Source organism: Podarcis tiliguerta (genome assembly GCF_965153285.1).
Source record: "Podarcis tiliguerta genome assembly, chromosome: 1".
Classification (NCBI taxonomy): domain Eukaryota; kingdom Metazoa; phylum Chordata; class Lepidosauria; order Squamata; family Lacertidae; genus Podarcis; species Podarcis tiliguerta.
In genome coordinates, this window is record NC_139534.1 from 44508682 (window position 1) to 44530460 (window position 21779).

A 21779-nucleotide genomic window follows, 5' to 3' on the forward strand; every position below is an offset into this window, starting at 1 on the left:
AAGAGTCCAAGTTTAAGGCAACTTCATGTATTCATTTGAGATACAAGCTTTTAATGAGGGGGAAAGGATGTATAAAGCACAAACAGTAACAAATCATAATGTGCCTTCCTTGTGCAAATACAACGTCATTTGGGGCAGCTTGACACATCATTCTAAATGGCAATATGGTCCCCTTCCAGTTCTGTGACTCTTAGCTACATTATTTCATGAATGCATTATTTTGCTGTGCTGGTGTTGTGGATTATTTAACCACCTTACATTATAATTTACCATGGGGTTATTTTTTGTACCAATTTTTGTTAATGACATCATTAATACTTGTTTACTGGAAAGAGAAGAAGGGTGTGTGTGTGTGTGTTTAATAGTATATAGGTTGCTTAATTTTTTTCTATGTTTTGGGGATTCAGCACAGATAATGCATAGTTGGACACCCCAGCACCTGACACTGAGAGGCAGTGGGGCACTTAGTAGCAAAAAGAAACACTAATGCCGATTGTAAATTAAGGTTATCTTTCATTAAGGATTTCTGCAAAGAAAGAAGTGTTAACAGGATGTCTGCTGAGCTTGGGTGGAACACCAGATGACACCCACACCCACACCCTGGGGGGTGGGGGGAGCTACATGCTTTAAAACATTTCTTTAACATTTCAGGATATAAACAGTTCGGCACAGTTTTGAAAGAGAATGCATAGGGACATTGTATGTGACATATATGTAAAAGATAGACTGTATTTTTCCATCTATAAGTCGCCCCCGTCTATAAGAAGCCCCCTATTTTGGGGGACTCAGATTTAAGAAAATGGGGGGGGGGGGGAGATGGCCCAGAGTATAAGAAGCCCCCTAATTTTTGACATTATTTTTTAGGGAAAAAACCTAGTCTTATACATGGAAAAATACGGTATGGAGAAAGATGTTGATGTGCAACTAATCACACACACCGCCCAGGCATTGCCCTCCCAATTGCTCCCAACTTGAAATACATCTGGAAATTGGCATTGAATTCCTGAGCTGAAAACTACTGAACAAAAACAGCAGCAGAAATCCCATGCAGCTACTGATCAAGGTAGACACCATGGGTGAACAAAGTAGGAGACTGCTAATGCGGTCTTTTATTTATTTTTTTAAAAAAACAACCCACCCTGCTTGCTTCCACCCACATTTTTCCAATTATAGCGCATTGAATTGATGTGACATCACTCTTGACCATAGGCCAGTCTATTCAACAGTCTGGCGAAGAAATTTATTAACTGGTTACCTGCCAATTGTCTGGAGTCCGGATTGCAGTGCAGACGTATTTCTTTCTTTTTAATGATAACATTGTTAGGGGGGCCTTACATTGACAAGCCCACAGAGGCCTGCAGGATCTCTGAAGTAGATATTCAAGAGCCAGATCATGGCTAAAATAAAAGATTTACTAATGGTAAATCTACTTTAGAGGCAGAAGGGATGGGAGGAACGTTTAACTGTTTCAGTTTACCAACACCAGTACATACAAACACGTCTCTCTTTGGCAGACAGAACACTAATACGTAGCTATCTATCACTTTGTAGTTTGTTTTAGTTTTCTCATTTAAAATCCAAAGAACAAAAGTGGTAGTAGTCAGTGTGGTTGGGCCAGTGGCACACACATGGGCGTAGCCAGGATTTTTTTTGGGGGGGGGGCAGGACTTTTGTTAGGGGAAGCAGAACCAACATGATTGATCAGTTATGTATTTCTATTGTTTCATTGATCTGGGGAGGCAGCTGCCCCTCCCTGCCCCCCCTTGGCTATGCCCATGGGCACACAACTGACCTGGTCAGTTGCATGACTGCTGCTTACCCAGAGGTAGAGAGAGGAGAGAGGTGCCAGTGAGATTGGCTCATCTGGAGCTTCCTCTGGTGTGTTTGCACCCTGCTAACTACTCCATCACCTTCTCCCTCCCTTCCACGTCATGGTAAGCAGCAGTGATGCAACTGACCCGAGGCCAGGCGAGTCCTGCTGCCTAACCAAGCCAATACTCCATAATGGGTATTACAATATCCGCAAAGTTTCATCAGCTGTGAATAGCATCGGCAGAGGAAAATCACACTTTGCAAGCGCTGAACTCCTGGATCAAAACACACCTCTCTTGAGCTCCCCTTTGATTTAAGATTAGCACTGTAGTCCCAAGCACCCAAGTGAGGCTGTTGAACACAATGGGACTTACTTCCCAGGAAACATGCATAGAGTTGCCCTGCATGAAATGTGAAGTCTGCTTCGCTGTAATTGTGGAAATGTGAAGCATTTTAATGTGTGAGGCTTTACCCCCCCCCCTTTTTTAGCTGTTGTTAAATTTGTGCTAGAATGTTAATTGAATGGATAAATATATTAAAATGCCTGACGCAGTGTGGTGTTTGGGAGGCAGGATGTCCGAATTGGCATTCTGAACATGTCCTGGCTGATGCACTAGGGCCTATAACTCCATGGTAGAACACATACTTTTTCATGCAGCAGGTCCCAGATTCACTCCCTGCTATCTGGATGAAAAATAATACTGGAGTAGGCCATGGATAGATGTTATTCTGCCCTCCTACAATTTCTATCATTCCCGATCGATGGCCATTCTGACTGTGGCGGATGGCAGTTGTGCAGTAGAGATACAGCACTGCTTTCTCCTGGACCTGGCTGCGCTAAGCAAGATGGACCAGTATTTGATCTCACTGTAAGGCCTCCTTGTATATTCATATGACAGAAGCAGTAGCTGTCTAGGCCAATGGAGTCATTTCAAAAATAACATTACAAAATAAATTCTCCTATTCTTTGCCTCAAAAAAGAATTGCATTAATCACCACTCATATTTACATGGTCAAAATAATATTTGGGCCAACCCAGCTTGCATATCAGTTTCATGCTCTGCCATATAACAATAATTATATGGTAAGTATGCAACAGGTTAGCAGTTTGGTTTCTACTTGTGTTTTAGTTCTCTACTTGCACCACTGTGGCCACTTTTCCCAAAAGCTTTTAGTTGCCTCTAGCACCTATGCTTTACTTCTAGTCATTATCATGATATACCGTATTTTTCGTCCTATAGGGCGCACTGGCCCATAGGACGCACCTAGTTTTTTTGGGGGGGGGATTAAAAAAAAAATTCCCCCCCCACCAGCCGCGGGGCTGGGGCGGGGGAAGCCCGAGCTTCCCCCGACGCCAACCCCCAGAACAGGCTGCCGCCCGCAAACCTTGCGAGCCCGGCGGGACCTCCCGCCGGGTGCACAAGGCTTGCAGACATCTGCCGAAAGCACGGGACATGCTCCACAGTGCGCCCTGTGCTTCGGGCTGCAGGCTGCCGCCCCAAGCCTTGCGCGCCCGCTGGGCACTCCCGCTGGGCTCCCAAGGCTCCCAAGGATAGCTTCCTGAAGCCTGGAGAGCGAGAGGGGTCGGTGTGCACCGACACCTCTCGCTCTCCAGGCTACAGCGAAAGCCTGCATTCGCCCCATAGGACGCACACCCATTTCCCCTTCATTTTTGGAGGGGAAAAAGTGCGTCCTATAGGGCGAAAAATATGGTATATTATTCTTAGGTAAGCGCATATAGGATTGTAACCTTTATAGTTTAGATTGCCCAAACAATTTGGAATTTTTTTTGAAGCATGGCTTCCATCAGTTGCTTGTGTAACTTTTTCTGCTGTGTGTTTTTAATTCCACCTCTGCCTTCAGTTTGTAAATCATTCTTCAGAAATAGGATCGCGGACATATGTTAGCGGATAATCGCAAAAGGCACCTGTTTGCTTTATCGCATAATAAGATAGGACTTGAAAGACTTACGTGAGAGTCTGGTGGAAAGAAATACCTCTTTGAACAACTTGGGAAGTGCTAAGGATGTAGTGAGATAGCAATGGCTGTTAGGGGAAAAGATACTTTAAATTGAGAAAAACAACAGGAATCTATTTTGATAGACTTGTTTTCTCTCTGACGTTGGTCATAGGATGGGAGTTGGTCAATAAAGTGGGCTGGGCAGGCGGTATCTTAAAGTTCCATTCCCTGTTCTCGAGCTTTTACCATTTCCATCACGATAATAAAATGGCATTATTCTCTATCATCATTAAGCTTTGTTTTCTTTCATTTTAATTAATCTTTTATCTGTGCATTTAAGAACTTTTCCATCTGGTCTAGCCCACAGTTAGCTTTGAAAAGGTTTTGTCACCGTCCACAGTGTTTCTCCTAAGCTTTTTTTTCTTTTTCATTTGCAAAACCAACTTTCTTTTCTGTCTTTCCCTTTTTTTCCTACTCTAAATTCAGCATTCTACAACCCATATTTTTTCAAACAAAATGGCAGCTAAGCTCTCTTTGCATAGATTCTTTGTCTTACACAGGTTGATTAAAAAAAACCTCAAGGGGCCATATACATCAGAGGATCACCATTTCTTAAAGATATGGCTCTGCATTCTACAAACAAGTCCCAGCAGTGCAAAGATTTCTGAGACATGTGTACCTCACCAGGGAAGGCAAATGGGGAAACTGCCAATAAGGAGGCCTCCACTCAATGGTGGCAGCATCACCTAGAGGGCCCCCTCTGTTGATCCTAAGGCACAATAACACCAGGTCTGATGGCGCATTGATTGGGTGGGTTGGTTAGTGGTAAGTTGCCTTGGGTCACTTTGAGCAAGATAAAGCAACTAACAAGTCTAATAAATAATAATAATATAGCTGCTGCCACACGTCAGCAGATGTGCCTTCAGAGCAGACTTTCCCCCTCATCTGCTCAATATTGGCTAGCAAAATAATGCCATTGTGTTTAGAATTCCACCCCTCCAGCCCTCACCTTACCAGTGAGAGAAGGGCTGCAATGTCATCACTAGATATTACCTCAGAGTTGTGGAGAAGAGACACCAGGTTGCAGCTGCATGCCACGTAACATCTAATTTGGCCCTAAGATGCTTCAGATATCAGGAGAGGCAAGGAATATAAACATTTCAAATAAATAAAAAGTGCTAATCCACCCCAAATTCGGCACCATTAAATTGCTGAACTCTTTAACCTATGCAAATAATGCAAGACCGCATTGTGCTATTTATTGCTTATTTGTCATAATTTGTTATGTTTCTGCTTGTCTTGAGGAAGACAGAAGTCCTGCTCACTAGGCACTGGGGAAACCATTTATTCTCCCTTATGGTTTGTAAGATTTCATCAGATATTTTACACATGCTTTCAAGCCCTATGGGCTAGTAGCATGTGCTTGTTTTTTGTTTTTTTTAATGAATGCTGAGATTCTCAGATTGCCCGAATCTGTGTCCTGTTCTATTTTCTTTATTCGTGTGGTATAATCATAGAAATTGCCAATTATACATACCACTGCCTGTTCTGAATTATATAGATGCAGGTGCCGAATTGATGTGGTTTCTCCCTTGACTTGAGTTTGTGTACAGACATGATCTTCCCTTGGAATTGTGGGCATAAAAATATTTGCGTGCTGTAGCTAGAGATGAGTCACCCCTGGGGGTCCTGCAGTAATGTAGCTGCCTGCATGTTAAAAGAAGTCCCCTTTGTCTCTCTGCACATGAATAATGCAGCGTGACCTAAATAGCAAACTGTTCCCACTTCACTGGCATTGACAGCAGCTGGGGCAACAGGTGGAGTGCATTCTTCTATCTCCCCTACAGGGTAGCTTTCTGGAGAGGGTTAACATGGGGGGACCCTGAGCAGCTGGCCACTGATAGGAAATTGTATTGTACAGTGGCTTTAAACGGGAAGGTTTGGGAGATCAGCTCAGAATCAGCAAACAGTGACTTGGAAGGAACAAACAGTCAGTGCTTCTGAAGGGTGGTGATTTCCTTTTGGGTAAACACGTCATTAATCTGAGGGAGCACATTCTTTTCCATCAAAAGATAAGGAGGCCAAATAGCCTTTCTCAGGGCTGGGCCTCAGTTAGATTGTTTTTACCCCTTCAACCACAGCCCTGTGAAAGCTTTAAGGAGGCTTTGCTTTGCTTGTCATGTGGAATCCAGAATCGGTTGTGATTGAGTGTTTGACAGTGTTGCTGTAGTCTAGAAGACGTAGAAAGGGAAGATAGAAAGCAAGATTCTTGACTGAGCATTCCTTCCTCCCAATAAGGCCCCAACTAAAAATCTTCCTTTTTGCTATTCTTTCTACATCTTCAGTAACATTGCCAACCAGTCACTCATTGACAATTCTGAATGTTCTATCCTCAAAATAAATTAATTATACTTTGTGCTGGATTTGTTCTGAAGTCTACAACCTTTGTTTCTTGTGGACATCTTTTGGACTGCACAATGGTCTGGACTAGACGAGCTCTGAGACCTTTTCAACACCTGTGATACCAGTCTAGTACCTTGAGACCTTCTGTGCAAATCTCCCCTGCAGATGTGTGTTCATGAGCTTAGCCCATTATTTGTGTTTTAGGGATAGAAGGGTACTTAAAAGAAGAAACACATTTTAAGTGAAAAACTAGGGTGCTGATACTAGACTGACTTTATCACTTATCTAGTGCAATCTCCCATAGACCTGCAGCAGGACTGGCATCATACCAACTGAACCTGCTGAAAACTTTGTCTTCATGTCATAGACTGGCTGGACGCAAAGGAATGATAGGAGGCATCAACTGCAGAACCCCCAGAGGGAAGAAGGTTCAGAGCCAGAAGATTGGTGGTTGGATGACAAGTGGTCAGAGGGAGAAGAGGGAGCAGACTGGGAGGGGAAGTGTCAGAAGCAGAATGAGTGGCAGGGATTAGTGAACAGGAAAAGGCTGTGGCAGAGCACAGTTCAGAGAAGCAGAAGCCACAGAGTCTCTGCCTCCTGCTGCAACCAGCTTCCCACTCCCCTGTTCTCCAAGAACATGCAGAGAAATGAAGTGAGCAGAACAGAGGGGGGTTGTGCATAGACACAGCCTGAGACTGCGTGGGAAAGACCCTGGTGGGCACTGGGAAGGTGGAGAACTTCAGTCCTTGCAACTGCTTCATTGGGGCAAGACGTCCAAGAAAGAGTTGCTGAGACCACTAGGCCGGAGCTGTGGTTTGTTTCCTTGAATAAAGAGTTAGTGTCACTGGCCTCCGGTGATTTATTGTTTTGTGCTGTGACTCCAGCCCTGACATATAATCTCCCCCCATCCACCATGGCTATAGTGACATTTTGTTTTGTTTTCATTTGCTACATAGAGCTTCCACAAATCAGGAAGAAAATTGCATTACTAAGGCTCTTTGTATCTCTTCATACAATATTTTTGTCACTCTTTGATTGATTATAGATAATACTTTTTCAAGCCTTAGACCTGTCGGAGTGTGGTCCTGCTTCTCATAACAGCCATAATAGGATAAATACCTTAGAAGCATCTAGCTGGCCACTGCTGGGTACAGGATGTTGACTTTCATAATGATTGTTAGATCTTAGTTTGATCCGACGAGATACATTCAGCCCAGGCACTGAGATCCAGCACCAAGAGCTTTCTAGTTATTTTATGCGTTCAACTCAATGATATACCTGATACGTGGTAGTTGGTCTGGGAAGCTGCCTCAGAAATATTGCGAAGATGTCAAAAATTCATTTGCAATTCATCTTATCTTGTGCCTGATAAGCAAGAATGAATTATTTTGTTCCTGTGTATATAAAGATGTAGGAATCAAGTTTTTCCAATAAATTGCACCACTTTCCCCAAGGAAATAGGTCGACCCATTATCAAAGAGGCTGCAGATTATTCAGTCAGCTATTTACATGGTAATTCTATTTTTAAAAAGCGTTTAGTTAGGAGAAAACTGTATGAAATGAATCAGACTTGCTTCATAATGGATTTTATTTCCAAATGTGCTAGGATCAGAGCCCTAAAGATTCCTAACCATTTGCTGCAATGTATATTTAGTGCTAAAATAGGATCAGGTTTCTCTGAAAGAAGTCTTTGTACGTCCTGTCCGATACATTTGCTAGGTATGCATTTCTGCTGCACATGCATTTATCTTTTGGGGGGAAATATGCTTAGTCATAATTTAGTTTGAGCCCAGAGTCAGCAGAGGTTAGATTTGGTACATTTCTTTAAAGATCCATGGGGCTAAAACTTTGGTCATCCTGAAAAGGAGGCCAGATTGTTAGCCACTTACTAACTGGGTGGGAGAAAAAATGCTGGTTGGATTTTCTGTCTTGGGTGCTGTAATACCTTCAACCATTATGAAGAATCAGCACTAAAGTAAGAATTAAAAAAAACTGAGCTTTCTTCTGAATAAATATAGGCTTCCTTTCCCTCATCTCTGGGCAGTTATATCAAGTTGCACAAGTGGTGCTGGTGGGTTCATTGGGTGAATCCTTTCCTTTCTATACTAAAGACAACCAACCTCTCAACTATGTTAAATCCCATTGAGCAAATACTATCTTTTCTGACCTTTCAACATCATTTTAAATAGCATTTTATGGTTACCCACCCTGGGACCATTGGTTGAAGGGCAGGTAATAAATTAACAGCAAGAACAATAATATATTGAGTACTGATGTCTTCTCTCATCATACTACAGTGGTACCTCGGGTTAAGTACTTAATTCATTCCGGAGGTCCGTACTTAACCTGAAACTGTTCTTAACCTGAAGCACCACTTTACCTAATGGGGCCTCTTGCTGCTGCCGCGCCACCGGAGCATGATTTCTGTTCTCAACCTGAAGCAAAGTTCTTAACCTGAGGTACTATTTCTGGGTTAGCCAAGTCTGTAACCTGAAGCGTATGTAACCCGAGGTACCACTGTATCTATATACAAGAAATAATGCATAGTGAGAATGTTTGTAGAGAATGTGTTCTTTTCGCATCTTAGAAGCACCTTTCCTTGCAGTGACACGAGGGGGGGGGGGGACCTATTCAATGCCCAGTTCAACTGAGTTTTCCCTTATTCCAGCATCTTTTAGTCTTGAGCTAGGTCTCCAGAATGATGATAGAAGGTCCTACTTTTAAAAACCTGCTTTATTTCAACATCCAAAACTCCCCACCACTCCCCCAAATTGCAAGCACTGTATAGTTCAGTGATCATCATCATCATCGGCTATTTTCAGTATAGCATGGTTGAGTATTGCGCTACTGCTTTCTCTTCACTTCGCTCAGCTTTCACATTGTCAACTGACTTTATCTTGAATTTGACCCAAAACTTGACTAATCTGTAATGAAGTCCAGGCTTCGCAGAACTTGGCATGGTGGATATCCTTTCGGCAGTTGCATAATGGCTCACCCTGCATAACCACTGCTCACTGGCAGCTTATTCACCTCTCAAGGCGTTTTCCAAGTTCTCAAAGCATTCGGCCAAAACCTCAAACTCTTCCAAACCTTTAAGGTGTGTCCTTTACTCCGAAGCACTAAACACTCTAACATCCCAAAATATGTGTTTTTTAAAAATCCAGTCACCCTTACACAGAAGTTAAAAACTGCAGAAACGTAAACGTTTCCTGAGTTTCCTGTTCATTTGCTGAGGGAAGTCAGTGAAGGCTACGGGGTATTTGCTTCTTTTGCAATGGCACACTGCACACCGGGGGTGTGGAATGTGAGCACAGCCTCTGTGCTAAATCTTGTTGTTCACTCCTCTGGGATTCTTTTCCTTGCTGTGCGTGACCCTGCCTATGAAACCCCTCCCAGGGAGCCTTCAGTAAAGTTTTACAGCAAAGTCTGCCTGCAGACTCCATGAATAATAGATGCCAAGTCCCGGGTTTCATGGATCAGTGATTATCGTTTTAAGGCATCAAGAAGGATACCCTTTTCTTTTTCATGAAGGCTAAAGATGGTCACGGAAATGTGTAGCTTCATTTGACCTCTGTGACTTTGCCAGATGTCAAGGGGCCCAGACTCTGCCTCAAATCCAGAAACAGTTGAGATAAACTTGAACTGCCCCAGTAGAGACCTGACATTTCCCAAGTCTCTTTGCCTGTTAGGTGAGATTTCTTCCGGGCCAGAGAAAAGCGATTAAGATGCAGTCCTATACACACATAGCTAGGGTTGAATCATAGAGCTGGAAGGGACCATGAGGGTCATCTAGGCCACCCCCCTGAAATGCAGGAATCTTTTTGCCCAACATGAGGCTCGAACTCACAACCCTCAGATAAAGAGACTCATGCTGTACCAACTGAGCTACCCTTTGGATAAACCGCATCGAACACAGTAGAGCTTATTTCCAGACAGGAATAGCCAAATCTGTCCATTTCAGCTTCTCCTGGTTGCTCATTTTTCCAATCGTAGATTCAGTTCTCCACATGCCCACTTCAGTTTGCAGATTTTTAAAAAATAAATAAAAGTTAGCATGAAGATTCAGCAGCATTTTTGTACAAATTGTACATATTTTTTATATGTAATTTCCCCCAATATGCACATTTTTGCAAACCGATTTCCCTTATAATGCAATGTATTTTGCATGTCCCCCCCCCCAATAATGTATGAATTTATACTCACACTTTAGTATATGCTTTTTATGCACATTAATTGACTGGAGAGCTGCATTGCAAAATTCAGATAAGTGTGAATTTTGAAGGATGGCTGTTTTTCAGTTCATGTTTTGTTTCAGAAAGTGTGAATTAGCTTAGTTTGCCTTTGAATGTGAACTGAATTGAGCCCCCCCCCCCGCCAAAAAAACACCCTCTTCCAGGTACATGTGATTTTTTAATTGTACTATAGAAGTGGTAAACCACCTACCACTCAGATGTAGGCTATATAGACAATTCCCAAAAACCAGACATGACTTTCAATGCCTTTCCTTGAATCCTGAATTAAAAAAAAAAAAAGATGCAAATAATTCACAGATTCAATTCATTGTTGTATAATAATAATAAAAAAAAACTCAGTCCCAGCCATAATAATTGAAATTCAGCTAATGTAAAGGGTCAGGTAGTCTCAAACTGGGAATCTGAGCTTCAGGACCAAAGTGTCTTCGCCTCTTGATCACGGTGGTATCTGGTTGAACGAAGGACCTGCTTGTTTTCTGCAATGCAACTGCTTTGGGTGGCCAGAGGGCAGTGCTGCAGCTACCAACTCAGTAGGATCAGGTGATACAAGGAGCAAATGAGATTCTACCAGTCCTATAAGCCCCTGGCTCTGGAATAAGCTTCTCAGTCTGAGCAGCCTGATGCTTTGCCTCCCTTCCAGATCACCATCTCCAACACTGATCAGGATTTGAATATTCTAATGATACAATTTTGCTGGCTTTGCAATTTATGATTAAATTAGGCTTGTTAATTATCCCTGATTTTAATACATGCTGGTGTGTTGTTGTTTTTTTTTTAAAAAAGAACTGTTTCCTATTTATTCCAAAGCACCACAGTCCAGAAACATGATAGATGTCTTATTTCAGACTTGATAGTGCAGTATTCCCCTTCAACATTTGCTGTCATATCTTTGTGATTCATTAACAATGCAGTTGCCTTTTTCTGACGCTCGTGGAAAGCAGACCATCTCCGCAAATAAGTAGCAATGGGAAAAAAATAGGATATGATGGGGAGGATGTAAATAAGGAGAGCGTAAATAAAGACTGCAGCAGGCTATGACGTTAAACATGTGTTATTTTACTTTGAAACATGCAGAACATGGTTTCGTTGGTTATTCAGAGGAGCTAATGTTGAATAACACGCTGCCGAACTACAGCCCGGGGGAGTCTTTCTTCACTGTGTTTGGAGTGTTCTTCCCAGCTGCTACAGGTACCGTAGAATTGTATAAGATGCACTTAATAATTCTAGTGGTTGTAAGTGTGACAGAATCCTAAACATCTCCCTTGTGCTTTTTTAAAACCCGTAAGTTTACAGTCCTTATTCTAGTGAAGAAAATTTGGGAGCAACATCTATTTGCTATTTAAAGTGCAACACACACACACACACACACACACACACACTGGTGGTTGTGCAAAAAGGAATGACTTCTGAACTCTACATAGATCTCTGTCTCTTCTTTTGACTTTTCAGTCTCTTTTCCCCACCCCTCTCAAATATCTTGTGTATTCTTTGCTATGTCTTTGATGAAAGCAGCAGAAGCAGGATTGGCAGCCTTGCCCTCAGAACGTTCTGGAGTGTTTTTGCGGGCTGTTTATTTGTTGGCTTGTTCCTGTACCTTTCTGCCCAAGCCCCCAGGGGAACAATAAAATCAATACAATTAAACTCCATGATGGCAGAAATAGACCAGCCACACACCAAAGATAAACTGGAAACCTATCACAATAAATGTTGGCCTGAAACCTGTGGAATTAAGATGCTGGCAGTTTTAAGATCCCTTTCCTAATGATCCCTCGTGTGGTTTTCTCCTTTTCCACAGCTGCCACACACTAGGCCAACATTTTCATTGAGCTACTCCAAGTTTCCTCTCCTGATCACTTGCCACCAGCTCAGACCACATCAGTCTGCTTATTAGGATTCTTTTACCACCAGGTGCATCAGCTTAAACGATGACACTGAATTTGCCATTTTATTGCCCATTCACCCAGTTTGGCACCTTGGGAGTGATTTGTAATCACCTTTTGTTTTCATCAACCTGACTAATTCAATGTCATCTCACTACTCACCCCTAACTCCAGATCATCTATGAACAAGTTTAAAAACAAAGGCCCTAATACAAATCTTGGGGGAAACAACACATTTTTTTCACATCCCTCCATTGTGAGAACTGTCCATTGACTCTTGCTCTGTGCTTCTTGTTCTTTAACCTTTACTGATTTCCCAAGAGGATCCACATGGTGGCTAGGATTGCTCAGGAGCCTTTCATGAAAGTCTGTTGGCTCACCTCCAGCTACATGCTTGGTTAGTACCTGAGTAGAGACCATTGTTTATTTTAGAAAATTTCCTAAAACTAGAGATAGAGATAGATAATGATGGGGGAGAGGCAGAGAGAAACCCCATACGTAATGCCGAAGCATAGTTGCTTTGCATCCAACACAGGCAAGTTTAAAAGGAGGAATATTTATGAGTGCTGCAATAAAAATTACCCTCAGTGTTGTTAAATGGTTCTTCACTCTTCCTAATTCTTGGCAGCTAGGAAAGAAGCCAAACCTAACAGATATAATTTATTTCAAAAGTATGAGTGAATTATTACTTCATTAGTACTAGTAAAACCAGTAGCTATGCTAAATGCTCTCCCTGAGTGCAATTTTTTGTGTTAAGAATGTCATTAATTTGGTGTCATAACAAAACATTTGGTTAAATGCAAATTGTGGTGTATAATCTTACTGGCAGATCCATGTGGGCGGTACTGAGTATAGTGTGTAGATTTAAGGAACCATGCTCTTAATTTACCAGTGAGTGTGGTTTAGCAGTACTGGAGTTTGCCAGTGGCTGGTTTTATGCCTGGATGCACCTGTTAAGCTGAGAATAAATGTAAGGAATTGCTTTGACATTCTGAAATGGCAGAAAGCCACATGAGCAATATTTTCAGAAAGGCCATTGCTTTCTATGAAAAAAAGATGAGGTTCTGACTAATCCAAGCCCATTCTTCATCTTAAACTGCGATTCCAAGTGTGGAAGGAAGATGGAAACAGAAGGTGGTTTAACTACCTCATCCAGCAAAGGGAGACTATGTCCTTCCTTCAGTTCCCACCCCCAGTTTGTAGCCCTGCAATATTGGAGTTCCAACGTTGTTAAGGGAAAGGCTGCAGAAGTTCTAATGGTGGTAAAGAGCCAGTGTGGTGTAGTGGTTAAGAGCGGTAGTCACGTAATCTGGGTAACCGGGTTCGCGTCTCCGCTCCTCCACATGCAGCTGCTGGGTGACCTTGGGCCAGTCACAGTCTCTCAGCCCCACTCACCTCACAGAGTGTTTGTTGTGGGGGAGGAAGGGAAAGGAGAATGTTAGCCGCTTTGAGACTCCTTAAAGGGAATGAAAGGCGGGATATCAAATCCAAACTCTTCTTCTTCTTCTTCTAAAGAAAGGATTTCTGACTTCAGATATCCCTGTCAATGGTTAAAGCTCTTTCCCTTTTTTTCTGCCCTTGGGAAGAGAGAGATCCTGTGCTCCCTATAGCCCCTGGGGCACTCTGTCAGGGACCTTAGGATTGCAGAGCTAATAACTTGAACAGCCTGGCAGAGGCAATTGCAGCTCTAGCTACACAGATGGAGCAGTTTTGCTCCTACTTCAGCATGCCAGAACCAAAGGTCATAGTTGGGTCTCACTTACGGTAACGTAGAGTTCTGCAACTAAGTCACTATCTGGCTCCAGTGTAGTTAAATCAGACTAACGTGTCATTTCTAGAGACTGCTTGGACAGAGAATAATAACAATACGGTAATGAATTGAAGGTTGTGGATTAAATTTCATTCTCAGTGTCTTTGGATTTTTTGTTTATCATGCTCCACTGATGTAAGTAACAGTAATATTACTTTATTTTATAGCCACACGGCCAATAATGTCATGCAGCTCTGCTCCTTTCTTTGTAATAGATATTTAAAGCATTTCAGATGAAGCTACTGGCTTTCTTCCCGAACATTTTGTAATGTAATAGTAAAGAAGTGACTCTGTCATCCAAGCAATTAAACTGTTGCATGAGTTGCATGAGAAGTTGTGGGTGTGGGAGATGTTGATTTTACTGAATTAGTTCAGAAAGATTGCAACAACAACCACAGATAGTTTAAAAATACTGAGAGGGAAAGCCATTCCAGATGTAGGCAGACAGGATTTTTTTTTTTACCATACACGCATGTGTGTGTGTGTGTGTACAGAAATGTATTAAACAGTTTGCTCATTTGGGCTGAAATATGTACTTGCAGAGTAATCCTAAGCATGTTTACTCTGAAGTGAGTCTCGCTGGGTTCAATAGGATATGGTCTCTCCAGTAAGTGTTTTTAGAATTGCAGCCTTAGGCATTCCCAAATACGGCCCTTTTGAAATCGAAGCATAGCTGATACTAGAATAGGCTTTGTATGTTAATGCCAGGTCTGGGCATGGTACCGTATAGGTAGCAAGAGTGGACATTATGGTAGATTGCACAGAGGCACCCAACATTATTCTGGAAACTGCATTCTGTGTTAGCTGCACTTTTCTGGCAATTTTCAAGGCTAATCCTAATTAGAGTGTGCTACAGTGATCTAGGCAAAAGGTTGCTAGAGCATGCAAAACTGCACACGTTATCTTGGTTGAGGAACAGACATAGCTGGCAAGTCAGCCAAAGCTGGAAGAAGGCACCTCTTTGTTTATGACATTTATATACTGCGTAATAATTTCTAAGTTGTGTACATAAAAATAAACATTTCCCATACAACCTTAATAGACCAAGATGCTATATGGACCCTGTAGCACTGGAGAGGACCTTGGGAGTGACTGTATCAACAGTCCTCCTTATCTTGCCATCTCACAACAGGACCAGGGCCTAAACAGGATCACAGTCTCCATCTACTGGGAAACTCTCCAGAGTACTCAAGAATCAGTTTCCATTAGCCTTTGAGGGCAGACCATCTGAATCGGTCCTCCATCCCAGCAGGGAGTGACTGCTGCTAAAAGTACAACCTTTACCAGGAAACTGATTTTACAGAATGGGACAATCTTAAAACTATCAAGCAGCACCCAAACACCATTGGATTGGGGTGTCCTTTCTTGGGTTGGAACGAGACAGAATCAAAACAAGCAGAGCAATCAAAGCTGTGTTGGTAGCAGAGAAAGATAGCATTTGAACTGAGACAAAAATGACAGATTGCTGCTGTGTGAATGCAAAACTGAGGTAAGAATGAAAGGCCCAAGTTAGAGCAAAGAAGGTGGTGATTATTGATACCGTAAACTGACTTTTAGCTTGCCCATACTTCCCTTGCCCCGCTCCTTTCCCAGGGAAAACTCGCTCTAAATCGGAACAAACAGCAACCCACTGAAAAGCCGATTGCTGTTTGCTCCAGTTGAGTCCTAAGGAGTGGTTTTCCCTGGGGAAGAGCAGTGGGACAAGAGGAAGTGCCGATAAGCCCTTTGTCTGAGCTGCTGTATGCTGTAACATAGGAAAGTGCTCTTTCAGTTCAGTTCTAGTGCCTTTTTACTTGGAAGAAAGATGTGCGTTGCAGGGTGCTGGGTAATCCTTTCCCCTGCATACTGTGTGTATGTATGTGACTGTTGTCTTATCAAATAGTTACCAATTGAACACTTTGCAATTAATTCGTTAAGGAGAGCCCACCTATACCAAATTGGTAGAGGGTGGGTAACAGTAATCACAGACATAAAGGGCAAATGCTGGATCTCTTTGTCCTAAAGGCTCGTGATCTAAACATTTTGTAACAAGAGTTATCTTGTGAATGTGTCAGAACCTGTAATATATTTGGAGTACACTACCCACATAATATGTGTGGCCTGTTTGAATGATTTGCAGAGTTGAATGTCAGTGGTCATTTGGAGAAGGGACTGCTTTCAAGTGATAGTTTTGAGATAAGTCCTTTTTTGTTTAAATCTCTGCTTTTTCTTCCAGTGCCATTGTCCAGTTTGGAACAAAGAACCTCTTTGTGGGCATGTAGTTCGTAGCTTGTTGCCACTGGATACCTGATGGCTTAATCACAAAGCTTGTATACATGGCCCTGATATCAGCATATGCACCGGTGGTGTTTTTAAAAAGGCTACTGTCTTACAGCAATCTAACACAGTGTCCTCTTTATTTTCCCGTGTTCCCAAAACGCAGGTGTGATGGCTGGGTTCAATATGAGTGGTGATCTCAGGAAGCCTGCAACAGATATCCCTCTAGGATCCCTATCTGCTATAGGTGTTTCGTAAGTCCCTTGAAAACAAGGTGGTGGTGCTTATGAGGAAACCTCCTGGTAACTTTCTTTCTGTCATGTGTGATATAGATTATTGTAATATGAAAATAGATTTATTTATTACCTGACAAATCAAACCTAGGCAGACAGTCAAAGAATCTTCCTGGGCAGCTTAGCAAAAAGAATAATGAATTAATGTTTGTCTCCCCACCTTCTATTTCTGATTTAGAGGATATATAAGAATTTGTGGATGCTGAGATTCTTCTGAAATGGATATAAATCTTAAAAGAAAAGAGGGGGAAAGCCCCAACCTCTTCCTCTTCCTCTAGTGGGGGGGGGGGGGAATCCACAAGGAATATGAAACAAACAGGCTTTCTCTAACATCCACCACAGATCCCTAGATAAATTCCACAGCAAATGCATTTTTAGAAATAATTCTTAAATTAAAGGATCCCATTGGATTCAAATTTATAATAAATGAGATACACTGCTGCCTAAATGATGTTTCTCACTTTGGTTTACAGATAAATACTTTGATTTGTAACCAGAGATTGTGGCACAGTAGTTAAAGTACTTGACTATACTCCTATATGCTTTGTCTTACTGGGTTATATGACTGGTCAGACATCACCTGTGTCTAGTTCTGGGCAACACTTGTGCAGCGACTCAGATGGGAAGCAACTATTAGAGCATTTTCAGAACGTAGAGCAAGGAAGATTACATGCTACTATTTACCGTATTTACCGATTATTTACCGTATTTTTTGCTCTATAAGACTCACTTTTTCCCTCCTAAAAAGTAAGGGGAAATGTGTGTGCGTCTTATGAAGCGAATGCAGGCTGTGCAGCTATCCCAGAAGCCAGAACAGCAAGAGAAATTGCTGCTTTCACTGCGCAGCGATCCCTCCTGCTGTTCTGGCTTCTGAGATTCTGAGAGTTTTTTTTCTTGTTTTCTTCCTCCAAAAACTAGGTGTGTCTTGTGGTCTGGTGCGTCTTATAGAGCGAAAAATACGGTACTTAAGTGGATAATTTTATACTGTAAGGCAATGGATGCCTAACATAATCTAGAAAAATAATTGATGGTCCTCATATGCTTGACACTTATATTTCTTTTGTTTCTTGACAGGTGGTTTCTATACATAGTATTTGTTTTTTTGTTGGGAGCCACTTGTACCCGGGTATCACTGCGCTATGATTTTATGATGGCAGAAAAGGTAACTAACTGAGATTCTCTAGCTACATAAAACGGATGGATTTGAAAATGCATAATTGAAAACTTGCATATTTGAAAGCAAGCTATGGGATTTCTGTGTCCTGGAGCTTGAGTCTGTTCAGACTAAAAGCCAAATCATAGTCTGGCACTGTGTAGATGAGTGCTGGACTTGTCCACTCTGTCTTCCTCCCCTTGTGTGATCTGATTTGACACCTCACTTCTTCACTTTAGTTTGCATTTGCACTGTCTAAACTAGGTTTACTATGGTTTACACAAGCCAAAGTCTACGTGGTTCAGGTGTACAGCAAACTTATGTTTTGATTCTCAGTCAGAGGCAAGAGACTTGCTCCCTGAAGCAGAGCAACATGTTAAACACGTTATCAGTATATTACACAAATAGCAGCAGCAAGTATAGATCACAGGTGACCAAACTATATGAGCTATATGCTCCAGGAAGAGTTAGAGGAATGGGGACAGAGAAGGGACTTACGAGATTTTAGGATTTTCCAAACTTCTTCTCTTATTCGTTTCAAATGCCTGTAGTGATCATAATGTAGTATATTGTAATATATGTAGTATATTATTTATCTTTATGCACTAAGCCTCAAAGATACAACATAGATACAACTCTGCATACTGTGCATCTGCAGAATTTTGTTTATTATGCAGATCAAAGTTTTATTTATTTACTTTTCAGCATTTGTATGGTACTCCTTGGGCAGCTTACAATAAATGGCCATTTGTACAACAAAAATGTGGGAACTGCTGCCTTAAAATTACACTTTGTAGCCAGTATGAAGGTCTACTTCCTTTTGGAATATCCCACACCGAATTTACTGTGGAAAACTGATTTGGGCAGCTTACATTCTCTTACAGATCTCAGTATTACCTCTTAACAGAGGGATTGAACTAAGAGCCTTAAGAATTAAAGGAGGCCAATATTATCAAACGTCAAATGTTCTATATTGTTCAGTATTCCCTATTCCTTCACTGGAGCCCCAGACCAAATTGAAATTGCTAAATAAAATTATAAAGACTCCCTTTCAGAAAGTCAATCTTACACTTTCAGATTTAGCCCAGCATAACTGCAGTGAAAGTTAAGAGGATTATTAAATACTAGACATTCCATTGTGATATATATACCGTATTTTTTGCCCTATAGGACGCACTTTTCCCCCTCCAAAAATGAAGGGGAAATGTGTGTGCGCCCTGTGGGGCAAATGCAGGCTTTCGCTGAAGCCTGGAGAGCGAGAGGCACCGACCCCTCTCGCTCTCCAGGCTTCAGGAAGCTATCCGCAAGCCATGCGAGCCCGGGGGAGGTCCAGCCGGGCGCGCGAGGCTTCGGGGGGCAGCCTGCATCCCGAAGCACGGGGTGCCCTCCAAAGGACGCCCCGTGCTTCGGGAAGGTGTCCGCAAGCCTCCCGCGCCCGGCAGGACCTCCCCCAGGCGTGTGAGGCTTGGGGCGGCAGCCTGATCTGGGGTTTGGGGTCTCCACCACCAGCTCTGCAAGCTCCCAGAGCGATGTCAAAGCTGCACGCAGCTTTGGCATGGCTCTGGGTCCCGTTATGGGGGCTGGGGGAGGGGGAAGCCCGGGCTTGAGGAGAGCTTCCTGTTCTGGCAGCTGGGGTCGGGGGAAGCTCAGGCTTCCCCCGCCCCAGCCCCACTTCTGGGGGGGGGGAATAATTCCCCCCCCTGTATTTCCCCCCAAAAATCTAGGTGCGTCCTATGGGCCGGTGTGTCCTATAGGGTGAAAAATACGGTATGCCAATTTGTAGCTATAAAGTCTGATGTAAAAGGTTTCCTTTTAATTCCCCGTTCTAGCTTATTGTGATTGAAATTAGCACTTCATTGGTTTGAAAGTCCGGGGAGACATCTTGAGCTAAAAGGTTCCTGCATTGCAAGGGATTAGATTAGATCAGGCATAGGCAAACTTGGCCCTCCAGATGTTTTGGGACTACAACTCCCATCATCCCTGACCACTGGTCCTGCTATCTTGGGATGATGGGAGTTTTAGTCCCAAAATATCTGGAGGGCCGAGTTTGCCTATGCCTGGTTTAGATGACCCTTGTGGTCCCTTCCTACTCAATGATTCTTTGGTTCTTTGCATCCTTAAGGATGCAATTCAGCAATTTGCCCTTACATGTTCAAGAACAGCTTCTTAATACTTCCAGGTCATGGTCTGAGGACACATGATGTTGCCATCTTGTTGAAGCTCAGCAGATATGGGTCTGGACCAGCACCTGGATGGCAGACTACATGTTGGCAGGTGTAGCCAGGCCCTCTGCAGCAGTGAGCCTCTCTCCAAATGGCAGAGTTCATCAGAGCCAGAGGGAAATCTCTGTTGCATCCTATCTCACACTTCCCAGTGTGTTTCATGTCACTTTCCTTATCACAAAAAGTCCAGTCTTTATGGGAAGCAGGTTTGTTGCATAAGACCTCCCAACCAACTATAATTGCACAGCCTCCGTTTTCTGGCACATGACTGACTCCCACCCCAAAATGGCGAAAGTCTGGAAGCACTTTTAAAGAACTCTCTTTGCTGATCACTTAGCTATTGATTCATCATATTTTGTTGTGCAACCCACCAAACTAAAAAACCCAAAACACCTCCTGATTTTGCTGCCAGCATGAGACTACAAAAACAGGGTTATTGAATAGCCATTCAATTGTAGCCTGCCTTTGGCTTTTGGTTCACAAGCTATTAACCATCACAAATCATTAATCCAATGATCTCAAGACAACTCCTGTTTTCTACCATGTTCTCCTTACAACAACTTGTTAAGGGAGGTCAGATTGAGAAATAGTGCCTGGTTCACTTTGACCCAGTAAGCTTCCTGGCTGAGCAGGGACCTGAGCCAAGATCTCTGTTATTCCTGTTGTGTAGGCAGGTATTAAACCTGTAGACATCAGACCAATTGTGATGGAGCTCTCTTACTTGGTCTGCTAGAAAGTAATCCCCTGTTGTGAATGCAGTTCACACTGTGTTCTGGTCTAGCCAGCCTTGTTGTCATGATGTGTATTTAATGGGTCCAGCACATTAGAGAAGGAGCACACTTGGCTGTTACCTTTAGCAAACAGAGAGAATGCAAGCCATATGGAAAACGCTAGTTTAAATTTTGCTTTTTTCGGAAAAGAGACTGCTCAGCAAATTCTTTCGGAAAGAAAGCTTGAGCCCATCTCTATTCAACATGAAAACACAGGAATCAGGAGACAAGGGCTTTCTTTCTATTTTGAGCGATACAAGGTGCTGCTGATGTAATAAAAGGATTAAAATATGCTGACAGAATTGCACTTTGCTGGTCTTGCGTGGCAAATGTAATTTGTGAAAAATAATGTGGTAGTATATTGGTCATTTATTCTTACAGTAGCGTTGTCATCAAATGCAATTTTGTTAAACTTAAGAGAGAAGGAAATAAAGTAAATTGGATATTAGAGGTGATCAAATCTGAATTAAGAATTCCTTGTGAAGAATTTGTCTTTATTGAATGGTGTGTGTGTGTACTTTTGAGCTTTTCAAAAGTACTTTTCAATGAAAAGACAACTTCCTTCCAAGTTGTGAATGGAATGTCAAGTAGCACTTTCAAATACAGACCTTTTGGGTAACTGAAATTATATGCGAATCTTGATACAATCCACTATTGGTTTTCAAATGCACAGTGAGATGACTTTTAAAAATGTGTAATGATAGTGGGTAGCAATGCTATTTTCAAATCAGTTATTTATTTGTTCATTTTCCAATTGAAAACTTATATTCCTTGCCCCCCTCCCCTCCCCTTTCCTCTGTTCTTTTTCTCTGTCAGCAACACAGTTTTGTATATGAAGAAAGAAGCTTAGTTTGGTTTTGTGTGGGCTTTATTGGTTTTGAAAGACTGCAGGAATTCTTTCATCTTCTTGGTCCTGCAGACTGCTTTCATAAGCAGAAACAGGCTGTGATCCTAAACACAGTTACTAG

The 21779-nt window shown here is 42.3% G+C and overlaps 1 protein-coding gene across 6 annotated transcripts in view; it reads left to right on the top strand.

The window, feature by feature from the left end:
- Positions 1-21779, top strand: part of SLC12A8 (solute carrier family 12 member 8) — a 63510-nt gene that overhangs the window by 25635 nt on the left and 16096 nt on the right. For all 6 annotated transcript variants that reach the window (XR_014504184.1, XM_083408699.1, XM_083408701.1 and 3 more), the window contains exons 6-8: positions 11502-11615; positions 16540-16627; positions 17741-17828. Coding sequence is in view for 5 of the 6 variants with exons in the window: in XM_083408699.1 (XP_083264825.1) it covers positions 11502-11615; positions 16540-16627; positions 17741-17828 (290 nt within the window). In the remaining variant the exon portion in view is untranslated. The remainder of the gene's footprint in view (positions 1-11501; positions 11616-16539; positions 16628-17740; positions 17829-21779) is intronic.